Consider the following 21,686-nt stretch of genomic DNA (forward strand, 5'->3'; position numbering starts at 1 on the left):
GTGTTTCCCCTGGGCCGCTGAACAGTGATCGGAATGCCCTTGATGTGTCCGTATAGTTCTGGCTTTCTTATACTTCAGACGCGGCTCTGGGTTCGACCATGGAACTTGTCCGGGGTGCCGATGATTCAGACTGACGAGCCTTAACGAGCCTTGAACAGGCCTTGACGGACCTTGACGAATGTTGTCATCACCGACATGATTCAAAGATTGCCGAGTTCGTGGGGATCCTCCGCTTAAATACCTACGACTGAACGCTACCTACGTAGATGTGATCGTGAGATACCATGCAATAATGACCGACACTCCATTTCCCAGTTGTACAAATCTAATAGAACAGCCTAAGATCTTCCTTTCAAGTTTCCCAGCTAGAACCTCCCCCTCCCCGCCGTGAACTTCAGTATATGTTAAAAACAAATGGGGTATGTGCTCCCAAAGATGTGATCTTTTCAGCGAAGACGTAAACGCAACATGGCACATCGGTAGCAGTGTGTGTGTGTGTGTGTATATGCTCAGAGTTAGTGGGCATGGCCGATCTGCAAGAACAGAGGCAGAATCATGCCCAAAACAGACGCAATCAGGTCTCTCATCGACTTATCTGATCCACTTTGGTCCCGGTCGCCATATCCGTTGATGGGCAATTCGCGTGGCGACGATCCCGGCCCATTTTCCTGCATGGTGTGCATAGCAACGTACCTGCCAAGATTAGTCAAAAAGCCAAGTCAATGATCTCAGAAAACTCACAAGAAAGTGCCTCCGGAGAAAAGCAGGAGCATTCCAGTGCGCCAGTGAGTGCCTGCCTCGTCGGCGGTAGAAGATCCCATCATCTGTACAAAGAGGAAAGTAGCCAAGGCACCCAGCGGAGCGGCAAGACTGAAGACCAGTAGATGCGCTCTGGCGGTACGGCTGGAGAGGCCCTGTTTAAGCAGAATAGAGGTCAGGCCAAAGGATGCGGGCGCCTTGTGAACCATAATCGCCAAGAAAATAATGAAGCTCAACCCGGTATCGGAGCTGGATGCGCCCAAGGCAATTCCGTCCGCCGCAGCATGGATCACCAGACCGGTGGTGGTCGCGAAGCTATGACCGCGCCGGGCGTGGCTTGCATCCAGCAGACCTCCCTCGCGAGAGGGCGAGGAGCCCCGGCGCAATCCCGATCCAAGGTTATCCAGAGAGATGTGATATGGGGTCCGGTCGTTTTTGGTGGGCGCTGCGAACTCGGGTAGTTTGTCGACGAGGTACATCAAGATGAACCCGCTGATGAGAGCGATTCCAATCCACGCATGTGGTGAGCTCTCCTCATTTTCGTGCTCGGATTCTTTGCTTGATTTGTCATTCGATTCGTCCTTGCGGGTACGCAGGCGTTGCGACTCGGGTTCGTCGATGCGGATCGTGGGCACGGTCTTTCCTCTCTCCAAGAGCAGACTTGGGACAACGGATTCGGATGGAAGGTTGGTGTGGGCCTCATTGGGAGCATAGGCGACTGCCACAGCGGGTGCCTGGTGCCATTGGACAGTTGTCGCCCGGGAATTGAGTTCCTTGCGACTGAGAGCGTTGGCGCTGTAAAGGGTCTCGATGCCCTCCGGAATAATCACGATCAAAGAAGTTCCCACCAACACTCCCATACCAATGGAAGATATTAACCGTAGTTGAGACGGGGACAGCGTAAACGCGAGAGGTAATGAGCCGACGACAAAGGATCTGCCCGCTGGTTAGATTAGGTTCGAAAAGGATCGACCGATAGACAGAGTGCTCACGTTATTGCCATCACAATGCTCAAAGCGAGCAGAGTGAATAGTCCCTCCATGATGTGCAGACTAGACGTCAATCATTGTGAAGTGGAGAGTAACGTGTCGGAAGGGCAGAAGTTCGGGACCCACGTCAGGCACCGCTTTCGATCAAAACATAGGGGCGAAGTATGAGGTCCAGGAATTCCAGGTATGGATAAGGGGGACAGGGCTCTGCAAGGCTGATTCTAGATCCAAACGGTACTGAATCCATGCTGGCCCTGGTTTGCCTGGCCCTGGCAATTCGCGTCGATCTCGGTTCTATTTTCAGCCCCTTCATCCACTGACTGTATTGTATAGGGATGTCTGATGTGTAGATACCGACCATCCAACTCAAACAACTACGTTTAGGGAAGGGTGAAAGGGGGCAGATTGTGTGGAATAGAATTACTAAGGTCTTCTAAAGACAAAATTATATTATATCGCATCCGACAAGATGTACCCCGCGATGCTTATCGAGTCTGAAGCTCAAATTCGCGGCTGACATTCGCCTCCTTGGGCACTCGAAATCCCAAGTAAGGCAGGTATCTCGCTGGATGCCAGTAGACAAACAGGGCGACACATGGATAGATGACGAGGGCATCAAAGACATACAGGGGCCATTCGTGCGTATTCAGATAGCCTGTATTGCCTTCGGTAAATTCCACCAGTCGATAAACAGACCGAACCTAATGTAGATTGTTAACGAGTGTTCAACAACAGGAACTGTAGGGAGGAAACGCACGAGAATCAAAATTGTAGTCAAGTTCACCACTCGCAATAAAGCAGGCCAGTGCTTATTCTTCGCAATGCCGTCAATGAGATACTCCTTATCCCCAAAGTCCTCATATCGATCACTGAGAGACTTTGCAAATCGTTTCGAGGTAAAGTTGAAGCGAACAGCAGCCACCGCAAACAGACCAAAGGCGGCCAGCTGGATAATGACGCCCGCTTGGGCAATGTGTTTTCCCCGGTCCAGTTTGTCTTGAGCATTGATATCGGTGGAATCAACCGAAGAAATCATCACCGCGCCTATAAGCTGGAGGAAGAGAGCGATGATATCAAATCCGACAAAAATCGGGGTAATCCACCGGGGAGGCACCCAGCACAATTTCAAAGTGCGCGCCGCTGGAGGGACTATGAGGATCAAAATGCGACTGAATAGGATGTAGCAGCACGCGGCCATGAGAACGGGGGCGAGGATGACGAGACAGAGTTGAAGGGCGTAAATCGATCTATCCGTCACATGCTGTACGGAAACACAGCGGGCAATGTACCCAACAGCTTCCACTGGTAGAAGTCAGCTTGAAGTCAGTGTGAAAAAAAAAAGTCAGGCAACACGTACTGGCCGCGGCGACCACCATTACACTCCAAACCCAGGCTTTGTATCGAATCCATTGCACCAATGTCAAGATAAAGGCAATAGAATAGAGAACAGCTGCCACGATCGATACCGCCAAAGAAGGATTATAATGATAATAGGAGAGATTCTCCCTAGCCCTACTGACCAACGACATTGTATGTAAACTCGAAATGCTGATCTATCGGCGCAGGGATCCCACCTTTATAAAACCAGCCAAATCGGCATCGAGACTACCCGAAGCCCGGAGATACTAAGCCACCTGTCAGTCTGATTTCGTGGGATTTTTTTAGGCTTCCGTTCAAGGCTTCATCTTGCGAACTAAACGATGAAACAGTTACCCGATTAGGCCAAGCCAACCCTGGTCCAGCCAATCAGCGTGGCCCATAGACGATGAAGTCGACGCAGCCTCCCCGGAGCTAAAACTGTGGCAGTCTCCGAAATGCCGACTCATCGAATTTGGCGAACTCATTTCCTATTTAGACTTGGAAAATGACACACTCGGTTCATCATGCCTTACTACGGTAATCCTAGCCAAGGCTGCTCAAGCTGCCGGCAAAGACGAATCAAGGTACGACAGTGCAACGCTTATACTGGACCCGAGACTCACGGGCGTCTAGTGTGATCGGGTAGATCCTATATGCTCGCAATGCAAGCGAGGAAACAAAAAATGTGGTGGCTATCGAGACATCTCGTCTCTGCTATTCCGCAATGAGAACGATAAAACCGCTCGACGGAGTGCAGAGGCGAAAGCCAAAACGATGGCTCGCCGAGAGCTGGAAGATGCGGCTTTAGAGTCTAATACATCAAGCCCCGGCCCACGATTTGCGCCTACTCCGTCGGAGGCTTTGCTGTTCCGAAGGGCGCAGCTGTTCCTAGTTGCTCCACGCATCGTCGCCCCGCTTTCGTCTTCGGCGGAGGAGCTCGGCCTGAAGTTCTTCGTGGCTCGTTTTGGAACCCCCGAAGTGACTCGACCAGATGGCTCTCCACATACCTTACAGCCATCCCATTTTTTTGGGGCAATACACTATGATCAGTCAGCTCGGGATGCGGTTGTCTCGGTGGGGCTGGCTGCCATGTCCAATGTCACTCGGGACAAAGCAATGCGAATATTATCGAGAGAGAAACATGCTACGGTCATCAACGCTGTCCAGAAGGCCGTGAGTAATCCTGCGCAGGCAAATCCAGATAGCACGTTTCACAAGATTGTCATGTTGAGTTTATACGAGGTAAGACGTGCATGAACAGCCGAGTGCCTGTTTTATAGTCCAATCACTAATTCACGCAGATGGTGAGCTGTTCCTCAGATCAAGTAGATCGCTGGACAGTGCACCTGGATGGTGCTGCTGCATTGCTCCGACAATCTACATTCAAACGGGCAATGACGACGTTGGATCATCGAGCCCAGTTGCAATTCTACTTTGCTTCACTGGTCAAATATTTTCTGCCGCGGAGGGATATTCCTCCGGATTTGTTGAAATGGTCACCAAAGATCATGGAATCCGCGCCCCATGAAATTCTTCCTGCTGTCAATCTTGTCGATATCTTGATAAGATTCATGAAGTTCGACGTATCTTTGCGTGCAAAAGTCCACGATCCACGGACAGTGGCCACCTCAGCAGCGTTGTTCGAGATCGAACTTCGAGACTGGGAAGCCTCTCTTCCGGAAAATTGGTCCTTTGTCGCCAAATACACAGATAAGACAGACAATCGCCAGCATACCTTTCACGGCCAATTTCATATCTACCGAGATATATGGGTCTCGAGAGTTTTCAATCACTACCGCTGGGGACGAGCGCTGGTCAACGAGCTGATTTTAAGCCAGGTTTCAAGCATCAAGTGGCCCACTGCAGATGAGTTTGTTCAACGACAACAAGCATTGGACACGATTTCTTGCATGACAATTGATATCTGCGTTGGAGCTGCCAGTCAAGAGGCTCTCTCCCAGCGCGGCGCTGTAGTTGAATGCCCATCGCATGTACCACCATTAAACGGTATATTCATGCTGCTTTTCCCACTAGCCGTTGCAGGTGGTATAGCCGGGGTGTCAGATGAAGTTCATGAATGGGTCATTGCGACTCTTGAACGAATCGGGTGTACCATGGGGATTCAGCGAGCTATTGAGATGATACCCGAATTAAAGAGAAATCATGGGCAATGGAAACTAGACCAGGAGCGGTGGAAACAGATATATATGGCTTAAGAGTCAACCATACCATACTTAATAGTCAATAGTCAAATTGAGTTTCGACTGTTAATTTGATCAAAGAGTATGAAACCAGGCGCTAGTCCAGATTTGGCCGTGAATTTAATGACGCGGCGGACCCGACGCGGGTAACGCGCGCTTTTGCTCTCTCTTCAACCATTCGATCTTCACATCCCGAATCCATACGGTCACAATGGCGAGTGAAGCTGGATGTAAGTGAGAAATAAATGCGCCAGCTATCAATGAATATTAATTGATCTTCGTTGTAGGGTCCTCCGACGCCAACGATGCGGTCCATATCACCGTTATCCAACCCGGCGAAAAGAAGCCCAAGACTCTCTCGACCTTCCACCCGCAATTCACATATCCTATTTTCGGCGACGATGAGCAAATCTTTGGTTACAAGGGGCTGATTATCCGGTTACGCTTTGCCGCTCATGATCTACGCCCTCACGTTCACATTTCCTATGATGAGAAATTCAAGCCGATCGGCGATACGCAAGCTCTCAACCTTCTCGATACCTTGAAGCCTTTTGCTCAGGAAGGTGAGTCAGATACATCAACCCATATGGATGACATCAGCTAAATCTTATTGCGCAGAGGCATTCGGCAACCTTGAAGACTACGAGAAAGCGGTCCAGAACGATCCAAGCGCCAAAGACTTCAAGCCCCCGGGCGAGTTTGTGATCGGATACGACGTCGGCGACAGAAAGTACGAGATCTGGGCTGGGTCACTCGCAGACCCGGAAGTGCGCAAGCTTCTAGATCGCGTCCAGATCCTTGTCTCCCTCTTCATTGAAGCTGGAACTCCTCTGGAAACTGATGATCCAGAGTGGACTCTTGAGCGGTGGACAGTCTACTTCGTGTGAGTATCCAATGTTCTTGCTGATTATCACCCGGGCTAATCGATAATGCAGATATGAGAAGGTGACGCCCCCAACACCAACGGCCTCCTCATACTCCATTGTTGGATATGCCACAACGTACCGCTATTGGCGTTATCAGCGAGATATCTCAGAGGTTCCAACAGTCAAGAACGGCGATTTCCCACTGCCGGAAGTCAAGGTTTCCGAGCTTCCGTCTCGAATTCGCATTGCGCAATTCCTCATTCTCCCTTCACACAGCCGCTCCGGTCACGGCAACCAACTATATACCACAATCCACGCCGCCTGTATCGCAGACCCAACCGTTGTGGAATTGACCATTGAAGACCCCAACGAACAGTTCGACGCACTCCGGGACACAGCTGATTACACTCTGCTGCGACCAGAGTTCTTGAAGCACAACGTCAACCTCAACCCGGATCCGCTTGGATCGTACTCGCAAAAGAAACGACCACGCGTGGTGCCAACTTCCGCCCTGATTCCCACCAAACTTCTCCACGATATCCGCACATCCTTCAAGATTGAGACCACCCAGTTCGCCCATGTCCTAGAAATGTATCTTCTGGGCCAGATTCCTAAGAGCCACCGCCTGGCTGGCGGCACAAACCTTGCCCGGCTCTTGATCAAAAAGTACAAGGCCACCGACGAAAACGACCGTCGCTACTATTGGTGGCGCATGCTCACCAAGCAACGTCTCTATAAGAAGCACAAGGAACTCCTGAATGAACTTGAACTTCTTGATCGGGTGGAAAAACTTGATGCTACGGTCCAGAACGTGGAAGAGGGCTATGAAATCACATTGGATGCGCTTGAGGATAGCCTCTCAGAGGGCGGTGATGGAGAAGATGGAGAGGGAGAATGGGAGGACCTGCGAGAGGTTGGAGCTCCCACTGGAAGCCGAGACAAGCGTGTTAAGCGCAAGCTCACCGTCATGGATGATGAGGATGAAGAGGAGGAGGATGCTGGACTTGCCAAGCGCCCTAAGAATTAGAGTCGCCATGAGCAGGTCTATATGATGTATTATTAATTACCTATCCCAGTCTGGGATGATGAAAATGAGAACTCCGATTTCCTATTAGTATTTGTATTGGCTTGGAGTGCAATCAACAACGTCCAGAGGCAACTGGTGTGTATACTCCGATGGCAGGGCCAGATTGGGCTCGGGGCTTCTCTTTTTCCGGCCGCCCTCGATCGCATCTCATGGAGCTTGCTTGAACCCATTGCTACGTCTCACATCTCCAAATAAGCCAACAAATCCCTTCATTGGGCTCTCATTACAATACTGAATCCATATCCGACTGTGGATCTGCACACCGCGCTTTTCAGAACCCGTGCGCCATCCCCCGAACCTCCCACTTTCACCCACTTCGATCGCATTTCAAGATGGTAAGCTCCAGCACCTCAGAACTCTCTCTTGACACAATCTGACAATATATATGATAGCTCCCCCTCGGCCTCCTTACGGCCGCCCAAGGTCACCCCATGCTGGTGGAGCTGAAGAACGGCGAAACCCTCAACGGCCACCTGGTCACCTGCGACAACTTCATGAACCTGATTCTCCGCGAGGTGGTACAGACAAGCCCAGAAGGCGACCGCTTCTTCAGATTACCTGAAGTCTACATCCGAGGCAACAACGTACGTGCTCGATATGAACCGTCCCCCACTTTATGATATCCAGAGACTGACAGTCCACTAGATCAAATACCTACGAGTCCCCGAGGAGATTGTCGATATCGTCAAGGAACAGCAACAAAACCAACCACAGAACCGTCGCGGTGGTCACGGGAGAGATGGTGAGCGTGGCCGTGGCCGCGGTGGTGGTCGTGGTGGACGTGGTCGCGGTCGGGGCCGAGGCAACTAAAGAGATACGGCTACATGATTTAAGAGGAAGTCAAACGAGATACCCCGGAGGAGACGGTGGTAAGGTCGCTCGGAAGGTCCGGTGGAACGAATTGATCGAGCATGGCTGTGGCGTATCGGGCTCTGTATTTTCACGGGATCTGGGTCACTTCGATTTACACCTAGAAATATTACAACTAAAAAACCCGGATTGAAGCTCCCTTTGCCTGTAACCATCCACACTATTCAGGATTTCCACCGCGAGCATTGTGGGATATCATATCACGTGATATCAAGTTGAGATCAAATCCGCGGAGTTCAACAGTTCCACCTTTAGTAGATGCGCGTCAACATGTCACGGCGAGCGCTGGTTCTCGACGGACTCTGGTATTCTTTATGTCCATCGTTTTCCACGTCCAGTCGCTCTACAATATTTCACAAACATAGCCGGAACTTGAGGATATCACGGTTAACCCCGATCTCCGTAACTTCGACTTCAAAACGGTGTTACAGCACGCCATTCGAGGGCAACCCAAACCCGACCCAATACCCAGACCATGATAGCCCGCAAACACCCCGAGAACACAACTCAAACGAGAACTCCGAGCACAATGAGGACTTGCCCAGCCAGAAAACCCGCCGCGAACACCCGCAACCACGGAAAAGCTGGCACCCTAGATCCTACCATAAGGTGCAGGATGACCTTTTGAAAAAGCCAGACAGTGCGCTAGAAGCACTGTTGCAACATATGGCAGATAAACAACCGAACCTTCGACACACAACACAAGTGCTACGGCTGCTCATTCGAGATCGTCATATTCGGCCAACAGCGCGCCACTACAAAGCGTTGATTCTCGCCAACACAGATTGCGAGCGAGGATCGCCAGATATAGTGCGAGGACTTTTGAGAGAAATGGAGGAAAACGGAATCACCGCAGACTCGGGCACACTCCACGGCGCATTGCAGGTCGGTGATAGTTTTGCACAGCATGAATTGCGAATTGAAGCTTACCATTGAATTTCTACAGGTTCTTGCTGTACACCCGGACTATTTACTACGACAGGAAATTCTCTGCAAGCTTCGAGACCGGTGGCTTACGTTGAGTCCGGCCGGGTGGCATTTCGTGGTGGCCGGTCTGCTTCGTGAGAATCAGATCGAGCTTGCACTGGAACAAGCTGCGCTTATGGGGCGGAAGGATATATTTATCGAGAACTGGCTTCATGGCATGATAATTTACACACTTTGCGATCATCATGAGTTCCATGAGGTGTTTGACCTGATGTGCGCTCGAGTCGACCAGGGCCATGACATGAGCAATCATCTCTGGGCGCATGTCTTGACCACAGCCAGTGAAGCTCTGCATCATCCTTGTGCTCACTTTGTGTGGCGGCGCATGGTTGAATTGGGCTATATGCATCCACCGGCTGAAATATGCCATAATGTTCTCAAGGTGGCGTCCAAGCTTGGCGACACCGAACTTTCCATGTCTGTGTTCCGCTACCTTTCAGAGAATAACATCAAACTTGGCCAGGGGCAGCATGAGCAGTTTGTCGAGGCGCATGTCTCAGCCGGTGATCTCCCAGCTGCTTTTGAAGCACTCTGCAGCATGCATGAATCTGGAACCCCGCTTGCAGATTCCTCGACCGAGGCTATTCTTGCATACATGATTGAACATAAGACCGATCACCGGGAGGCCTGGCAGATACTGAAGCGGCTGAAGAATGAAAAACGATCCATTCCCCTCGGCGCTGTTCGTGTCATCGCCCAGTTCTGCGAGCACAATGCCCACGAAGACCCATCGGTTGTCGATGACGCCGTGGGCTTCTACAAAGAGCTCTACACATTATGCCCCGAAGGGGCAGACGTACGAATCTACAACGTGCTAATTCGAATGTGCCGAATAGCCAAGGACCGCCAATCCGGTATGTTCCTCGTGAAAGAAATGGCATCACTTGGGGTTGTACCGAACGCTTTAACCTTCGAGTCTATCATCCTCATGTGCGTTGACGCCGGCAATTTCCGCTCCGGCTTCATGTACTTCCAAGACCTAATCAAGCGGGACGCCAAGATTAGTCCGGAAACACAAAAGGAAATCCTCGAGATTTGCAGTGGCTCTGTGGATGAATTTGCAATGCGACTGCAGTATCACCCTTTAATTCGAGCGGATGTGCAGAAGCTCGACGACGAAATCAAGCAGCAGGAGGAGAAATGGGAGGAAATGCAGGCATCAGGGGAACCGATCCACCCAGCAGTCCGTCGCATGAACATGTCACACAATGAACGGATCGAGGTGAACAAGGAACGTCGCCGGAAAAAACGCCGGTTAATGGCTATTGCGCGAAAGGAAGGCCGGGCTGAGAGTGGTGAAAGCGACGAAAGTCCTGAAAATGGGCTCGCTTGAAACCCCGGAGTGTCTAGGGTCCTTACAGGGGGGGAAGCTCATGTTTCGACGGCATGTCACCTGAAATATGCAGCCAAGCTCGCTGGTGCATTCTCGAGGACCAGGGGCGGAGTTCTCGGCATGTATATATATCATCTTCTGTACAACACATTGGGACCGTAGCCCAAAATGGGCACCTTGACATCATGTTTTCTTCTTCCCTGTTTGCTTTTGCGTCTTTGGCTCCAATCCTGAAGCCTTGAACCAGAGACATGTTCAGTGGACCCGGCTATAAATAGTCTCCGCTCATCTGAAACGCGCTTTCAGCGACGATCAGGGCCAGGAAGTCGAATAGCACGACCTTTTCAGAAGGATCAAACAACGAACGATTTCCAGGACCACCAAAGTAATCTATCGAGAACTCCAAGCAGTTCGTTAGACCTCGTATGCTCCGTGTGCCCCGTATTATGGCCAAGTCCAAGAAATCCCCTTAGGGATCGGCGCAGTGGGTTTCCAAGGGAGAGACTGAACCCTGCACTTCAACTATATAACCCCAACCTCGCCCAATTCCAACTCCCTCATTTCGCAATCCTCTCGTTTCAATTCTCAATTGACTCTGTATATCATCTCCATCTTCTCGCCCACCCAGTTTCTCTATATAATCCCATAATGCAACTCACCACCCTCCTCCCCTTCCTGGGCCTCGCCACCGCCCTCCCCGCCACCAACAAGATTGCCAACACCAACACAATCACCCAAGAGATTGCGTGGAGCGTGTCAAACTTCAAACTGGGCTGTTCCTCTGGTGGCTGCTACTATGACTTCAACATCACAGGCAATGGCAACAGCTACACCCCCGAGTTCAACACCCACTGCAAAGGCCCCGAGAACAAGAAGGTCTACTGCGACGACAAGAACATCACAGCCACTGTCGTGCCGGCCGGAAACCCCCTCTGGACCGTGGACATTACCCACCGCTGGACGACCTACCTCGATGCGGCGCACCATGACCTCGCGACTTGGTACCAGGAGGGTGCGAAGAACGTGACGGTGATGAACCCCAAGCCGTTCAACTTCACCATGAAGCCCACTGAGGAGTATGGTGTTGCGTAAACGATCTCTTCTCTTCTATTTTTCTTCTCTTCAGTGGTACCCGTGGTGAATTTTTGGGACCTGGTGTTTTAATGTAATCGACTCGCATTTCGCCGAGTCTGGCGCACGCCGGCATGTCGCTCCTTAATGTCTGGCGTTGGGCGCCTTTGGGATATGATTGGATTGGATATATTCAAAATTTCTTGTATTTATGATTGAAAAATATAAGTTACGACATATTCAAACACATAAACATGCGAAACCTCTAAACCGCTGGATTGGACTATGAGAATCTTGATACCAGCAGTGACATCATCGCTGCTCCTCACGCGAGCCTGCCTCCGTAAACAGTCAACATTCTTTCCACCTTTCCACGAGTTTAATTCCGGGTGAGAGTTCTGAGTCTTCCTTACTACGAGCTGTTAAATAATGGTCAGACTCCTCAATTGTACGGCGGCCCCCAATACGGAAACTAACGCTCCAACGCAGTCATCCATTCTCCGCCAAATAGTCGCAGGACCACGACTCCAACACCCAGAAGCCGGACTAGATCTGTGCTATGTTACCGACAATGGTAAGCACCCTGCCAATCAATGCCCAGTCCATGCTAAGCGGACAGCGCAGTCATCGCAACCTCCGGCCCCTCAGCAACATACCCACAGCGCGCATACCGCAACCCACTAGACGCACTAGTAAACTTCCTCGACAGCAAGCATGACGAAGACTGGTGTATCTGGGAGTTCCGCGCGGAGGGGACAGGATATCCAGACAGCGAAGTCTACGGTCGAATCCACCATTTCCCCTGGCCGGACCATCATCCCCCGCCGTTCGCACTGATTCCTAATATCATGGGGAGTATGAGGAACTGGATACAACGGCTGGACGATACAGACACCAATGGGGTCGATACAGACAAGAACAAGGAGAACCAGGTCGAAAAGGGGCCCGGGCCAGGCCAGCGCGTCGCAGTTGTACATTGCAAGGCCGGCAAGGGGCGCAGCGGGACGGTCGCTTGTTCATACCTTATCAGCCAGGAAGGGTGGAAGAAGGAAGATGCCCTGCAGCGATTCACAGAGCGACGCATGCGCGTGGGATTCGGACATGGCGTTAGTATCCCGAGTCAATTGCGGTATGTTGGCTATGTGGATCGGTGGACGAATCAGATGGAAAAGCAGTATGTTGAGCGTCCTGTGGAGATTTTGGAAGTCCACATATGGGGATTGAAGGACGGGGTGAAGGTTGCTGTGGAAGGATATGAGGATGAAGGGAAGAAGATCAAGTGTGTGCATCTGTTCCATCGAAGTGAACGCACTATCATTGCAGACTGTGATTCTGCGCCGGAGACTGAGGCAGATTCGCCAACGGGGAAACCCCTTCCTGCAGCTGCTACTTGGTCGCCTGCAACCTCCGGGTCCCAGTCCGACGTCTCAGGAACAGGTGCAACAGCCACAGGGCAACGCCTGCCGGCGATCATCTTCCGACCCAGCAAACCAGTCATAGTTCCCAGCTCAGACGTGAATATCGACCTTGAACGACGCAGCAAAGCCTCCTACACAGGTTTCGCAATGGTAACATCCATCGCACACGTCTGGTTCAATGCATACTTTGAAGGTGGCGCAGACCACGATTCAGGCGTCTTCGAGACAGAATGGAGCGCCATGGATGGGATCAAGGGTAGTGCGAGAAAGGGGATTCGCGCGCTGGACAAGCTGAAGGTTGTATGGCGCTATCCGCCACCTGAATCAATGGATCCAGGTGCCACTGCCAGTGCCACAGGAGATAGCAAAGGGAAGAGCGTTGATACGAGTGCTTCCGCAGAAGGGAGGTCGATCAGCGAGCCGAAGCCCGGTGATCCAGTTCCCGAGAGTGAGCCTGCTGATTGGCGTGGGCAAGTGAATAAAGAGAAGAAGGATTTGTCGGAGACATCATCTGTGAAAAGTGCTTCTGCTATTGTATCGGGCAAAGCGAAAGGGATGGCACATGCACTGGAGAAGGAACTTGGACTACGAAAGCAGGGAGATGAGAGTAAGGATGTGAGTCTTGCTGGGAGTGAGGATGAGATGGGATTTACTACAGATGAAGAAGGAAATAAGGTGAAGACGAAGACGAGTGCTGAAGATTTGAAAGGCGTCAAGACAGACTTTGGGGATGGTAAGTAGGATAGTCACTGTTAGCGTTATACTGTATATGTGCATTTGCATTGCACTTGTGGATATACGATATACAATTATGATCAACTGAATAGACACATTAAACATGTGCTGCAGCAGCTAGTCGTGGCATTCTATCAGTAGACCATTGAGGTATGTAGTAAGAGTCTGTACTTGCTCGGGGCTCATGAGACGCCAGGATATAACTTTAGGGCTACGAGGTCTTTTTTTCAAAGCTGATGGTTAATATTGTTGACTTGACAGTATTCTGGTATCTGAATATGCTATTGGCACAGTTCGTTTATTCTGTACTATACACACATGAAGTAATCAAACACTGAAACATGAATTCTAGCTGTATGATTCGATCTAGTTCGAGAAATTAAGAAATAGAAAAAGGAAAGGCTGGGTATGTAAATGAAGAGATGGAAATGCGTCATCTCGTGGCGCATGGACAGGAAGCACTGAATCACAGAGGTACAAAGCCCTCCATCTTCTTTCGATGCTCCTGCGCCTCCTTATTCAACCGATCGGTTTTCTTACGCTCGTAGACAGCGCGGATAACACGACGGGTCTGCTCCTCGCCGTGAGAAAAGTTGGCCCTAGCAAGACCAACCACCGAGTCAATTTGTTCAGGCGTATAGATGAAGTTCCATGTAGACAAGAAATCATCAACCTCGGGATCAATTGAACTGGGTTTGGGGGCGAGCGGCTGTTCAGGATCTTTGGTTTGGGAAGCATCCTGTCTCATAGACTGGGCTGCTGCACGGGGACGAACTTGAGGCTTGGGTGGAACGTCTGGTGCGTCTGGGTTTGGAAGTAGGGGGAAGTAGACGACGGCGACACCGGCGTCTGGGCGCATAAGGTGGAATTCCGATTCGGAGTGGTCTTCACTGTGGGAAGGATTAAACAGTCGTTTCGATGGTGGAGGCTCCTCATTTGAGGTGCGTTCTTCAGTGGTACCGACCCAAACGTTGCAGTAGCCCAGGTCCGTACTGTCGCTGGCCTTTTGATCGGAAGCTGACTTTTTCGAGCCATGCTTTATGGCTTCGTTGAGCTTTTTGCTTGCTTGATCATCGGTGATGTTCTGGGGCTCGCGCAGGGCGTTCTCGGTATCCTCAATGCTTGAATTTGCTCTGGGCCAGCCGGCGCCGACGGGCCAGCCTTTGATACCACGTTGTTTCGCGTATCCGTCCACGACAGAAAGCCAGTTTTCTTGTTTGATATCTGCAGATGCATCGAATGCGATAATGACATCGACATCACGCCCAGGGCGCAAAAGTGGGTAGATTGGGAGGTTATTGCTCATGCCTGCGTCCATAAGACGCAAGTGGTCGTTCCGGAAGATGGATTCAGGACAGGAATCGGGTAGCTTATCTTTCATGCCCATGACATAATTCGGTATGCCTGCAGGATCAATTGGGTGCACTTTGATCAGATCTTGGTTCTTGCCCTGGATGAGAGAATCGACACCACCAAACCCAGCAAGCCCCTTGACCAGGGGCCGGATCTCTTTGTAGTAATGGGACAAAGTCGCACAGAAAGCGCTACCCCAAACACCCATCAGCCCGGGAATTCTCAGCTCGGGAATAGGGAGATATTCAGAAGAAGCCTGTGAGTGACCTTCTTTGAAGTGTCGACCGAGTGCCCAGGTAGGAATACCGGCATTGAGTTCTTCACAGAAGAATTCATAGGGAGTAAACTCGAACCACTGAAACCAGGCTTCGCTTCGGGATTTCTTCACCAGCTGCTCGCGGGTGGGCTTCTTTTCGTCCTTGTTGGTTTCTTGATCGAGAACGGGAATCTCATGGCGGACTGCCGTGTAGATGGGAAGTGGATGGGCACCGTCCATTAGATTCACTCTTTGGTTGGAAAGCTTGAAATCTCGATCCGAGACCCCAAGCTCTCCTCTCGGTACCAAAAGTCTCGCTGCAAGTAACAACCCGTAGATATCTACCAGCCCAAAGTCTGCTCCAGGGTCGCCTTTCAACTTCTCCACAAACCCACTAAGAAGGTACTTGTTTGTCGGGGCAGTTGTCAGCAGATTGAGAGCTGCAGGCGGGAATGCAATATGAACACCAAGCCGATTCTTCAAATGGTTGACCAGCTTGTTGAAATCACGATGCGCGATGGACGAGTGGTACAAAGTCTGCAGCCAGCAGCTGCCGCTGACACCGGCAGTGTAAGTGATACAGTCCCATAGCCCTGCTTCCTGTGCAGCTAGGTACGAGCCCGTACCCGCAACCAGTGCACGCAGGCCACCGCCCGAGCCACACATGGCAATGACCGGGACATCATCAGGGTGGATGTCCTCCTCAGCAATACCGAGGTATGACGCCAATGCCTTCACAACTCTCTTTTGTCGATGACGCCTAAACGTCTGCTCCTCGTCACAGAGGTCACCACTAACGCGTACCGTGGCATCCTGCAAGATTTCAGGATTGACATCCGGATCTTGCGCCTCTTTCCATATGTCATCTGCCAATGACCCAGGAGATAGGGACAGCTCTCGCTGGAGCTTTTGCGCTGTAGCTGGAATGAACCGTGCCCAGTCCGGAATGATGAGGTTGGTAATGCTACCGACGTCTACCCATTCGGCAGAGCCAACAGTGTGCTTGACGCCATCGAGCTTATGCACAATGTTATTCCAGATAGAGCCATAGTCCTTTTCTTGGTCGTCTGAAGGTGCATTGGACTTGGACTCGTTTGTTGATTGAGGTCTAGAAGTGCTGAAGCGCGCTTTCGCTCTGGGGTGAGACCATTCCCCCGCAGTATATGCAGCTAGGGCGGCCGGGGGAACAGTCCATTTAAGACCAGTTACCCTCGCAGCACCCATGATCACGAAGGGAGAGTGTCGAATGCAACAGGCATGCGGCATCCAGATCCATTGAGAGGAAGGAAAAGTTAAAAAGTTAACCCTGCCTACTTTTTCCAAGCCACTGTACGAATTGGGACCTGGCGATCAACCATGACGTAATTCCACCTCAACAATTTGCTGCAATATCATGCCACGGTAGTCTGATAGTAGCTGGTAATTGGCAATCCGAGTTTCAATATTCATACGAATCCACGTACGTTGAAATCACACTAATTGGACAGGGAATTGTCCCCCAAGGGCCAACTTTCAAGCTCTTTGCACGTGATCCGATATCACGGGTCTGGCTGATTTGGGACTAGCGTGCCAAACAGTCTGGGGAGCTTATCGGAGGTCGGAGGAACACTTCAGACCTTCTCTCTAGGCATGACCGTCTCAGGCATGGTCTTTGATTGCTTGGATTGAACTATCACCATGGTGGGTCGGAATACTGCCTATGCCGAGGAGAGTGCCGAGGTCGAGGTGTTGTACGCCAACCTCGAGAAGCTCAACCGCCTCACAAAGAAGATCCAAGGGTCCATGGTACGCCTAGAGACTGGTGGGAAAGTCGTCAAGGAAGCCATTGGCCCTATATACAGCAACACTCAGTCCCTTCAAATTACAAACAGCAATATCGACAAGGTTAATGATGCGATCGATCGCTTGCGCCAGCCCCTCGATGCAAAGAAACGAGAGGATGGCATTATCCGCGCAGGGTACGCGCCTTTAATCTACTACATGGAACTGCGCTTTACTGACTCCTGCTAGACCACAGAGTTCCGGCCTCACCCAGTATCTGGCGGCCATGAAACGTGTTGAAAAGGCGCTGGTCGACCTCAGTACAACAAACCTGCGATCTAACCAGAATGCGATCACCGACTTCAATGCGCTTCTGAATACCGGCAGTGCCAAGCTGCAGGAGATGTTACGACAGGAGTTGAACCAACACGCTACTCCCATTGAACCCCTACATTATCTGACCAAAGGTACGCATCTCACCGAGCCCACGAAACCCAAACTAATGCAAGTTTCTCTTAGACCTACCCTTCCCATCCATTCCCGAAGAAACAGTCTCCCATTTAGCACCTTTATGTGCAGCAGTCGGATCCGCACATATCTATGGACCACAGCGCGGCAAGGGGGAGAACCCCGCGCTGAAGGTGTATGCAGAGGTACGGGGGCCCTATATCAAGAACTGTCTGCAGAATCTCTCCATTGCATCTCTCAATACTGTTAAACGCCGAGCGACCGATGGCCCCTACCGACAAGGCACCAATGGCATTGGTATCTATTCCAATGCGCTGGAAGGCTTCATCACTACAGAGCACAATATTATCACCGAGTTGTTCAGCGGAGACCAGCAGGGCCTGGCTTTGCAGGCAACATTCTCCACAACCATGAATGAATATTCGGTAACATTGCGAGAGCTCAATTCGTACATCAAGGCCAATCTGATGACAGACTGCTTCCTGGCATTCGAGATTATTGAAATTGTGACAGCAATGTCCTATCGCATTGATACCAAGTCTGCAGAGCTTAAGGCCGCATTAATCGAGGCTTTGCGACCTGTTCGCGACACTGCGAAATCGTCACTCTCTGAATTGCTCGAGGAAACGAAACGCAAAGCTGCTACCACGCCACTTCCGCCAGACGGCGGATCTGTGCCGCTTGTGGAAGAAGTGATGAGTTCATTAGCCACACTCACTGGCTACTCAGGCCCATTGGCGTCTATTTTGACATCCTTGGGAGATGGAAATTGGCGCACCAAAGCCAATGCCAGTGGAAGCGCTCCTTTGGATGTGGGTCCGGATAGCGGCACTCTTCTTTCGCACTTCATTCTGGACATGATTGAGTCCTTGATGACCTCTTTAGAAGCTCGGGGTCGAGCATTCCACCGATCCAAGGCTGCACTTGGTGTGTTCTTGTCCAACGTTTTCTGCATTGTCGACCGATCAATCCGACAGAACCCAGAACTAGCACGTTACCTAGGTGCGCCGGACAGCATCGCCAGAATCGACACGTTCCGCAAGCGTGCAACATCCACTTACCTTGATGCGTGGAAGGAAACATCACAGTACCTCCTCGATGTTCAGTACACCTCCCGCTCTGGGGCACGAGCCAGTTCTGGAGGTGCCACCGATTCAAGTGCCATTGTCAAAAGTCTGTCGTCCAAAGACAGAGATGCGATCAAGGAAAAGTTCAAATCTTTCAACGCAAGCTTCGACGACATGGTATCTCGGCACAAGAATCTGCACATGGAGCGCGAGGTGCGCACTGTGTTGTCTCGGGAGCTTCAAACTGTTCTCGAGCCTTTGTATGCCCGCTTTTACGATCGCTATGTCGAGATCGACAAGGGTCGTGGCAAGTACATCAAGTACGACAAGAACAGTCTGTCTGTGCAATTAGCACAGCTTGGTTGATCCATAACGAGCCTATCTATACGAGTCAATACCATAATGCAAATGTAACTTCCTATCGATCTATCTATCACGTGACTTGTAGATCTCGATAACGTGACTGATAAGCCCCGCTATCGGGCTGCGGCAAAATTTCCTGCTCGCACATTGCCTTGTCATAGTCTATACGTCCTTCCTGTAACTCAATTTGTCTTTTGAGTCTTCAGACAACACCGACAGAATGTCCGGAAGCAACGATGTCTACCAGACCCCCCTTAACTCGCGTTATGCGAGTAAGTCGAACCATACCCCTCGATGAGGGGCAACCCCAGGAATTGTATAGATACTAATCGCGGTCAATTGATAGGCATTGAGATGAAGTATCTCTTCTCTCCTCGCAAGCGTTTCTCCACCTGGAGACAGCTTTGGACTTGGCTCGCCGAGGCCCAAAAAGGTACGGGAGAATGTCAAGCCATTGCCGACATCGGATGTTGTTGAAGAGAGCATCCCAATTGACTGAAATGGCTACAGAGCTTGGTCTTCCTATCACTCAGGAGGCCCTCGATCAGATGAAGGCCCACGAGGTCATCCAGGACGACGAGTTCGCCGTTGCCGCTGAGGAGGAGAAGCGCCGGAGACACGACGTCATGGCCCACGTCCACGCCTTCGGTCAGGTCGCCCCGGCTGCTGCTGGTATCATTCACTGGGGTGCCACCTCGTGCTACTGCACCGACAACGCCGACCTTATTCTGCTCCGCGATGGTCTCGACATCCTCATCCCCAAGCTGGCTGTTGTCGTCGACAAGCTGTCCCAGTTCGCCCAGCAGTACAAGGACCTGCCTTGCCTGGGTTTCACCCACGGTCAGCCCGCCCAGCTGGTCACCGTCGGCAAGCGTGCTTGTCTCTGGATCCAGGATCTCCTGATGGACCTGCGTAACCTCGAGCGTGCCCGTGACGACCTGCGCTTCCGTGGTGTCAAGGGTACCACCGGTACTCAGGCTTCTTTCCTCCAGATCTTCAACGGCGACCACGCCAAGGTCGAGAGCCTCGATGAGCTCGTTACCGAGAAGGCCGGCTTCAGCTCTGCCTTCATCATCTCCAGTCAGACATACACCCGCAAGATCGATGTTGATGTTGGCAACGCTCTGGGCTCTTTCGGTGCTACCTGCGAGCGCATCGGTATTGACATCCGTCACCTTGCCATGCTCAAGGAGGTCGAGGAGCCTTTCGAGAAGGACCAGATTGGCAGCAGTGCCATGGTAAGATTCCCGCTTCGAGTGTTTAAGTTTTTGTGGCTGATTATTCGAAGGCCTACAAGCGTAACCCTATGCGCTCAGAGCGTCTGTGCTCCCTTGGACGTCACTTGCAGAACCTCCCCAAGGACGGTCTCGACACTTACTCTGCTCAGTGGTTCGAGCGATCTCTCGTGAGTATCTCCCTTGTTTGAGGCAGAACGCGTATTGACTTTGACTAGGATGACAGTGCCATTCGCCGTATCAGCATTCCCGAGCTCTACCTTTCCGCTGACGCCTGTCTCATCCTCCTGAGTGAGTTTTACTTGAGAACATCATTCTACTCTTGAGACTAATTTCTATAGACAACGTCACCTCCGGCTTCGTCGTCTACCCCGAGGTCATCAAGCGTCATGTCAACGATGAGCTTCCCTTCATGGCCACGTAAGTACGGCACTTTTACGTGGAAGTCAGTCGCTAATTGTATATCAGTGAGAACATCATCATGGCCTGTGTTGCCAAGGGTCTCTCCCGCCAGGATGCCCACGAGGAGATCCGTAAGTCTCTCGATCCACTCACTAGATGCCAATCTAATCCTACCTTAGGTGTCCTCTCTCACCAAGCTGCCGACAACGTCAAGAAGCAGGGTAAGGACAATGACCTCATTGAGCGTATCCGCCGCACTGCCTTCTTCAACCCCATCATCCCCGAGCTCGAGACTCTCCTCGATGCCAGCACTTTCGTTGGCCGTGCTCCCCAGCAGGTTGAGAAGTTCACCTCTACCGAGGTGGCTGCTGCCATCAAGCCCTACGCCGCTGTCATTGCCAAGGGTGAGACCTCTGCTCTGCACGTTTAAACGGCAAGTCAAGAATTACGACCCCCCGAAATGAATATAGAGGAAGTTTATGTATATTGCCGAAAATGAAAAGTCGAATAGCCTCGGGCACACACACTTGCCCCACTTCCCTACTTCCCCGCCCGAAAGATATAAATTGGATGTGATCTCATATCTTCATTGAAGCGAAGGAACATAGAACACATTCTAAAACCCGCTTTTGCCTGTATATGCAAGAGAGAGAGAGAGAGAGAGAGAGAGAGAGGAGCCGCCCAAACAAAGGAAAACAAATGGAATGTATGACCAGGCGGTTGACCTGACAAAACTATCAAACGCTGAGGACATGCTGTGCTGGTAAAGCAAGAAAAGGACAAGTCAAAGAAAACCATAACGCACAAATGCAGAGTAAGAAAATGCAGAAAACACACACACAAACACACACACACACACACAAGAACGCAGGCAACATGCATAACAGAACCCAAGCTGCATCACTCTTGGGTGCCAATTGGGTATTTGCATGCCCGACAAGCGGGACATGCAGATATAGACCTCATCTGCATCTCGATCCCAAAAGGATTCTTGCGCAACGGGGTCACGCGGACAGAGGCAAGACCAGAGAGAACGAGGTTCCATATGGCCCTTAATCCCAATGGCACACTGATTCACCGGAGAATTCCCGGAGATAAAATCCGGC

The 21,686-nt window shown here is 51.2% G+C and overlaps 10 protein-coding genes across 10 annotated transcripts; 8 read left to right on the plus strand and 2 right to left on the minus strand.

Annotated features, from left to right (window-relative positions):
• Nucleotides 1-515: 515 nt before the first annotated feature.
• N7511_007599 (Mn(2+) transporter ATX2) lies at nucleotides 516-3,277 on the minus strand (the record flags this gene model as incomplete). The annotated part of the gene is made up of 6 exons (XM_057129976.1): nucleotides 516-693; nucleotides 742-1,695; nucleotides 1,752-1,795; nucleotides 2,267-2,449; nucleotides 2,506-3,050; nucleotides 3,106-3,277. The coding sequence occupies 6 exons, from the start codon at nucleotides 3,275-3,277 to the stop codon at nucleotides 516-518; spliced, it is 2,076 nt and encodes a 691-aa protein (XP_056981759.1).
• Nucleotides 3,278-3,631: 354 nt separating this feature from the next.
• Nucleotides 3,632-5,323, plus strand: N7511_007600 (Zn(II)2Cys6 transcription factor; the record flags this gene model as incomplete). The annotated part of the gene is made up of 3 exons (XM_057129977.1): nucleotides 3,632-3,691; nucleotides 3,741-4,349; nucleotides 4,409-5,323. 3 exons carry the CDS (start codon nucleotides 3,632-3,634, stop codon nucleotides 5,321-5,323), a joined length of 1,584 nt encoding a protein of 527 aa, XP_056981760.1.
• Nucleotides 5,324-5,519: 196 nt separating this feature from the next.
• hat1 (histone acetyltransferase catalytic subunit HAT1) lies at nucleotides 5,520-7,201 on the plus strand (the record flags this gene model as incomplete). Its single annotated transcript, XM_057129978.1, has 4 exons — nucleotides 5,520-5,538; nucleotides 5,596-5,871; nucleotides 5,927-6,191; nucleotides 6,244-7,201. 4 exons carry the CDS (start codon nucleotides 5,520-5,522, stop codon nucleotides 7,199-7,201), a joined length of 1,518 nt encoding a protein of 505 aa, XP_056981761.1.
• A 392-nt stretch (nucleotides 7,202-7,593) lies between these two features.
• On the plus strand, nucleotides 7,594-8,071 carry N7511_007602 (U6 snRNA-associated Sm-like protein LSm4; the record flags this gene model as incomplete). The annotated part of the gene is made up of 3 exons (XM_057129979.1): nucleotides 7,594-7,596; nucleotides 7,654-7,845; nucleotides 7,907-8,071. 3 exons carry the CDS (start codon nucleotides 7,594-7,596, stop codon nucleotides 8,069-8,071), a joined length of 360 nt encoding a protein of 119 aa, XP_056981762.1.
• A 330-nt stretch (nucleotides 8,072-8,401) lies between these two features.
• Nucleotides 8,402-10,451, plus strand: N7511_007603 (pentatricopeptide repeat protein; the record flags this gene model as incomplete). The annotated part of the gene is made up of 3 exons (XM_057129980.1): nucleotides 8,402-8,436; nucleotides 8,614-9,016; nucleotides 9,078-10,451. The coding sequence occupies 3 exons, from the start codon at nucleotides 8,402-8,404 to the stop codon at nucleotides 10,449-10,451; spliced, it is 1,812 nt and encodes a 603-aa protein (XP_056981763.1).
• Nucleotides 10,452-11,099: 648 nt separating this feature from the next.
• On the plus strand, nucleotides 11,100-11,543 carry N7511_007604 (uncharacterized protein; the record flags this gene model as incomplete). Its single annotated transcript, XM_057129981.1, has 1 exon — nucleotides 11,100-11,543. The coding sequence occupies one exon, from the start codon at nucleotides 11,100-11,102 to the stop codon at nucleotides 11,541-11,543; it is 444 nt and encodes a 147-aa protein (XP_056981764.1).
• Nucleotides 11,544-11,951: 408 nt separating this feature from the next.
• On the plus strand, nucleotides 11,952-13,681 carry N7511_007605 (putative phosphatidylinositol-3,4,5-trisphosphate 3-phosphatase; the record flags this gene model as incomplete). The annotated part of the gene is made up of 3 exons (XM_057129982.1): nucleotides 11,952-11,954; nucleotides 12,012-12,096; nucleotides 12,147-13,681. 3 exons carry the CDS (start codon nucleotides 11,952-11,954, stop codon nucleotides 13,679-13,681), a joined length of 1,623 nt encoding a protein of 540 aa, XP_056981765.1.
• Nucleotides 13,682-14,141: 460 nt separating this feature from the next.
• Nucleotides 14,142-16,508, minus strand: N7511_007606 (putative phospholipase A2 (PlaA); the record flags this gene model as incomplete). The annotated part of the gene is made up of 1 exon (XM_057129983.1): nucleotides 14,142-16,508. One exon carries the CDS (start codon nucleotides 16,506-16,508, stop codon nucleotides 14,142-14,144), a length of 2,367 nt encoding a protein of 788 aa, XP_056981766.1.
• A 453-nt stretch (nucleotides 16,509-16,961) lies between these two features.
• On the plus strand, nucleotides 16,962-18,946 carry N7511_007607 (EXO70 family protein; the record flags this gene model as incomplete). Its single annotated transcript, XM_057129984.1, has 3 exons — nucleotides 16,962-17,242; nucleotides 17,295-17,512; nucleotides 17,565-18,946. 3 exons carry the CDS (start codon nucleotides 16,962-16,964, stop codon nucleotides 18,944-18,946), a joined length of 1,881 nt encoding a protein of 626 aa, XP_056981767.1.
• Nucleotides 18,947-19,163: 217 nt separating this feature from the next.
• Nucleotides 19,164-21,010, plus strand: ade13 (adenylosuccinase ADE13; the record flags this gene model as incomplete). The annotated part of the gene is made up of 8 exons (XM_057129985.1): nucleotides 19,164-19,215; nucleotides 19,290-19,376; nucleotides 19,454-20,181; nucleotides 20,232-20,348; nucleotides 20,397-20,469; nucleotides 20,520-20,598; nucleotides 20,647-20,711; nucleotides 20,760-21,010. The coding sequence occupies 8 exons, from the start codon at nucleotides 19,164-19,166 to the stop codon at nucleotides 21,008-21,010; spliced, it is 1,452 nt and encodes a 483-aa protein (XP_056981768.1).
• Between the last annotated feature and the right edge of the window lie 676 nt (nucleotides 21,011-21,686).

The sequence above is a fragment of the Penicillium nucicola genome (assembly GCF_028828085.1).
Source record: "Penicillium nucicola strain IBT 29836 chromosome Unknown utg000008l, whole genome shotgun sequence".
Classification (NCBI taxonomy): domain Eukaryota; kingdom Fungi; phylum Ascomycota; class Eurotiomycetes; order Eurotiales; family Aspergillaceae; genus Penicillium; species Penicillium nucicola.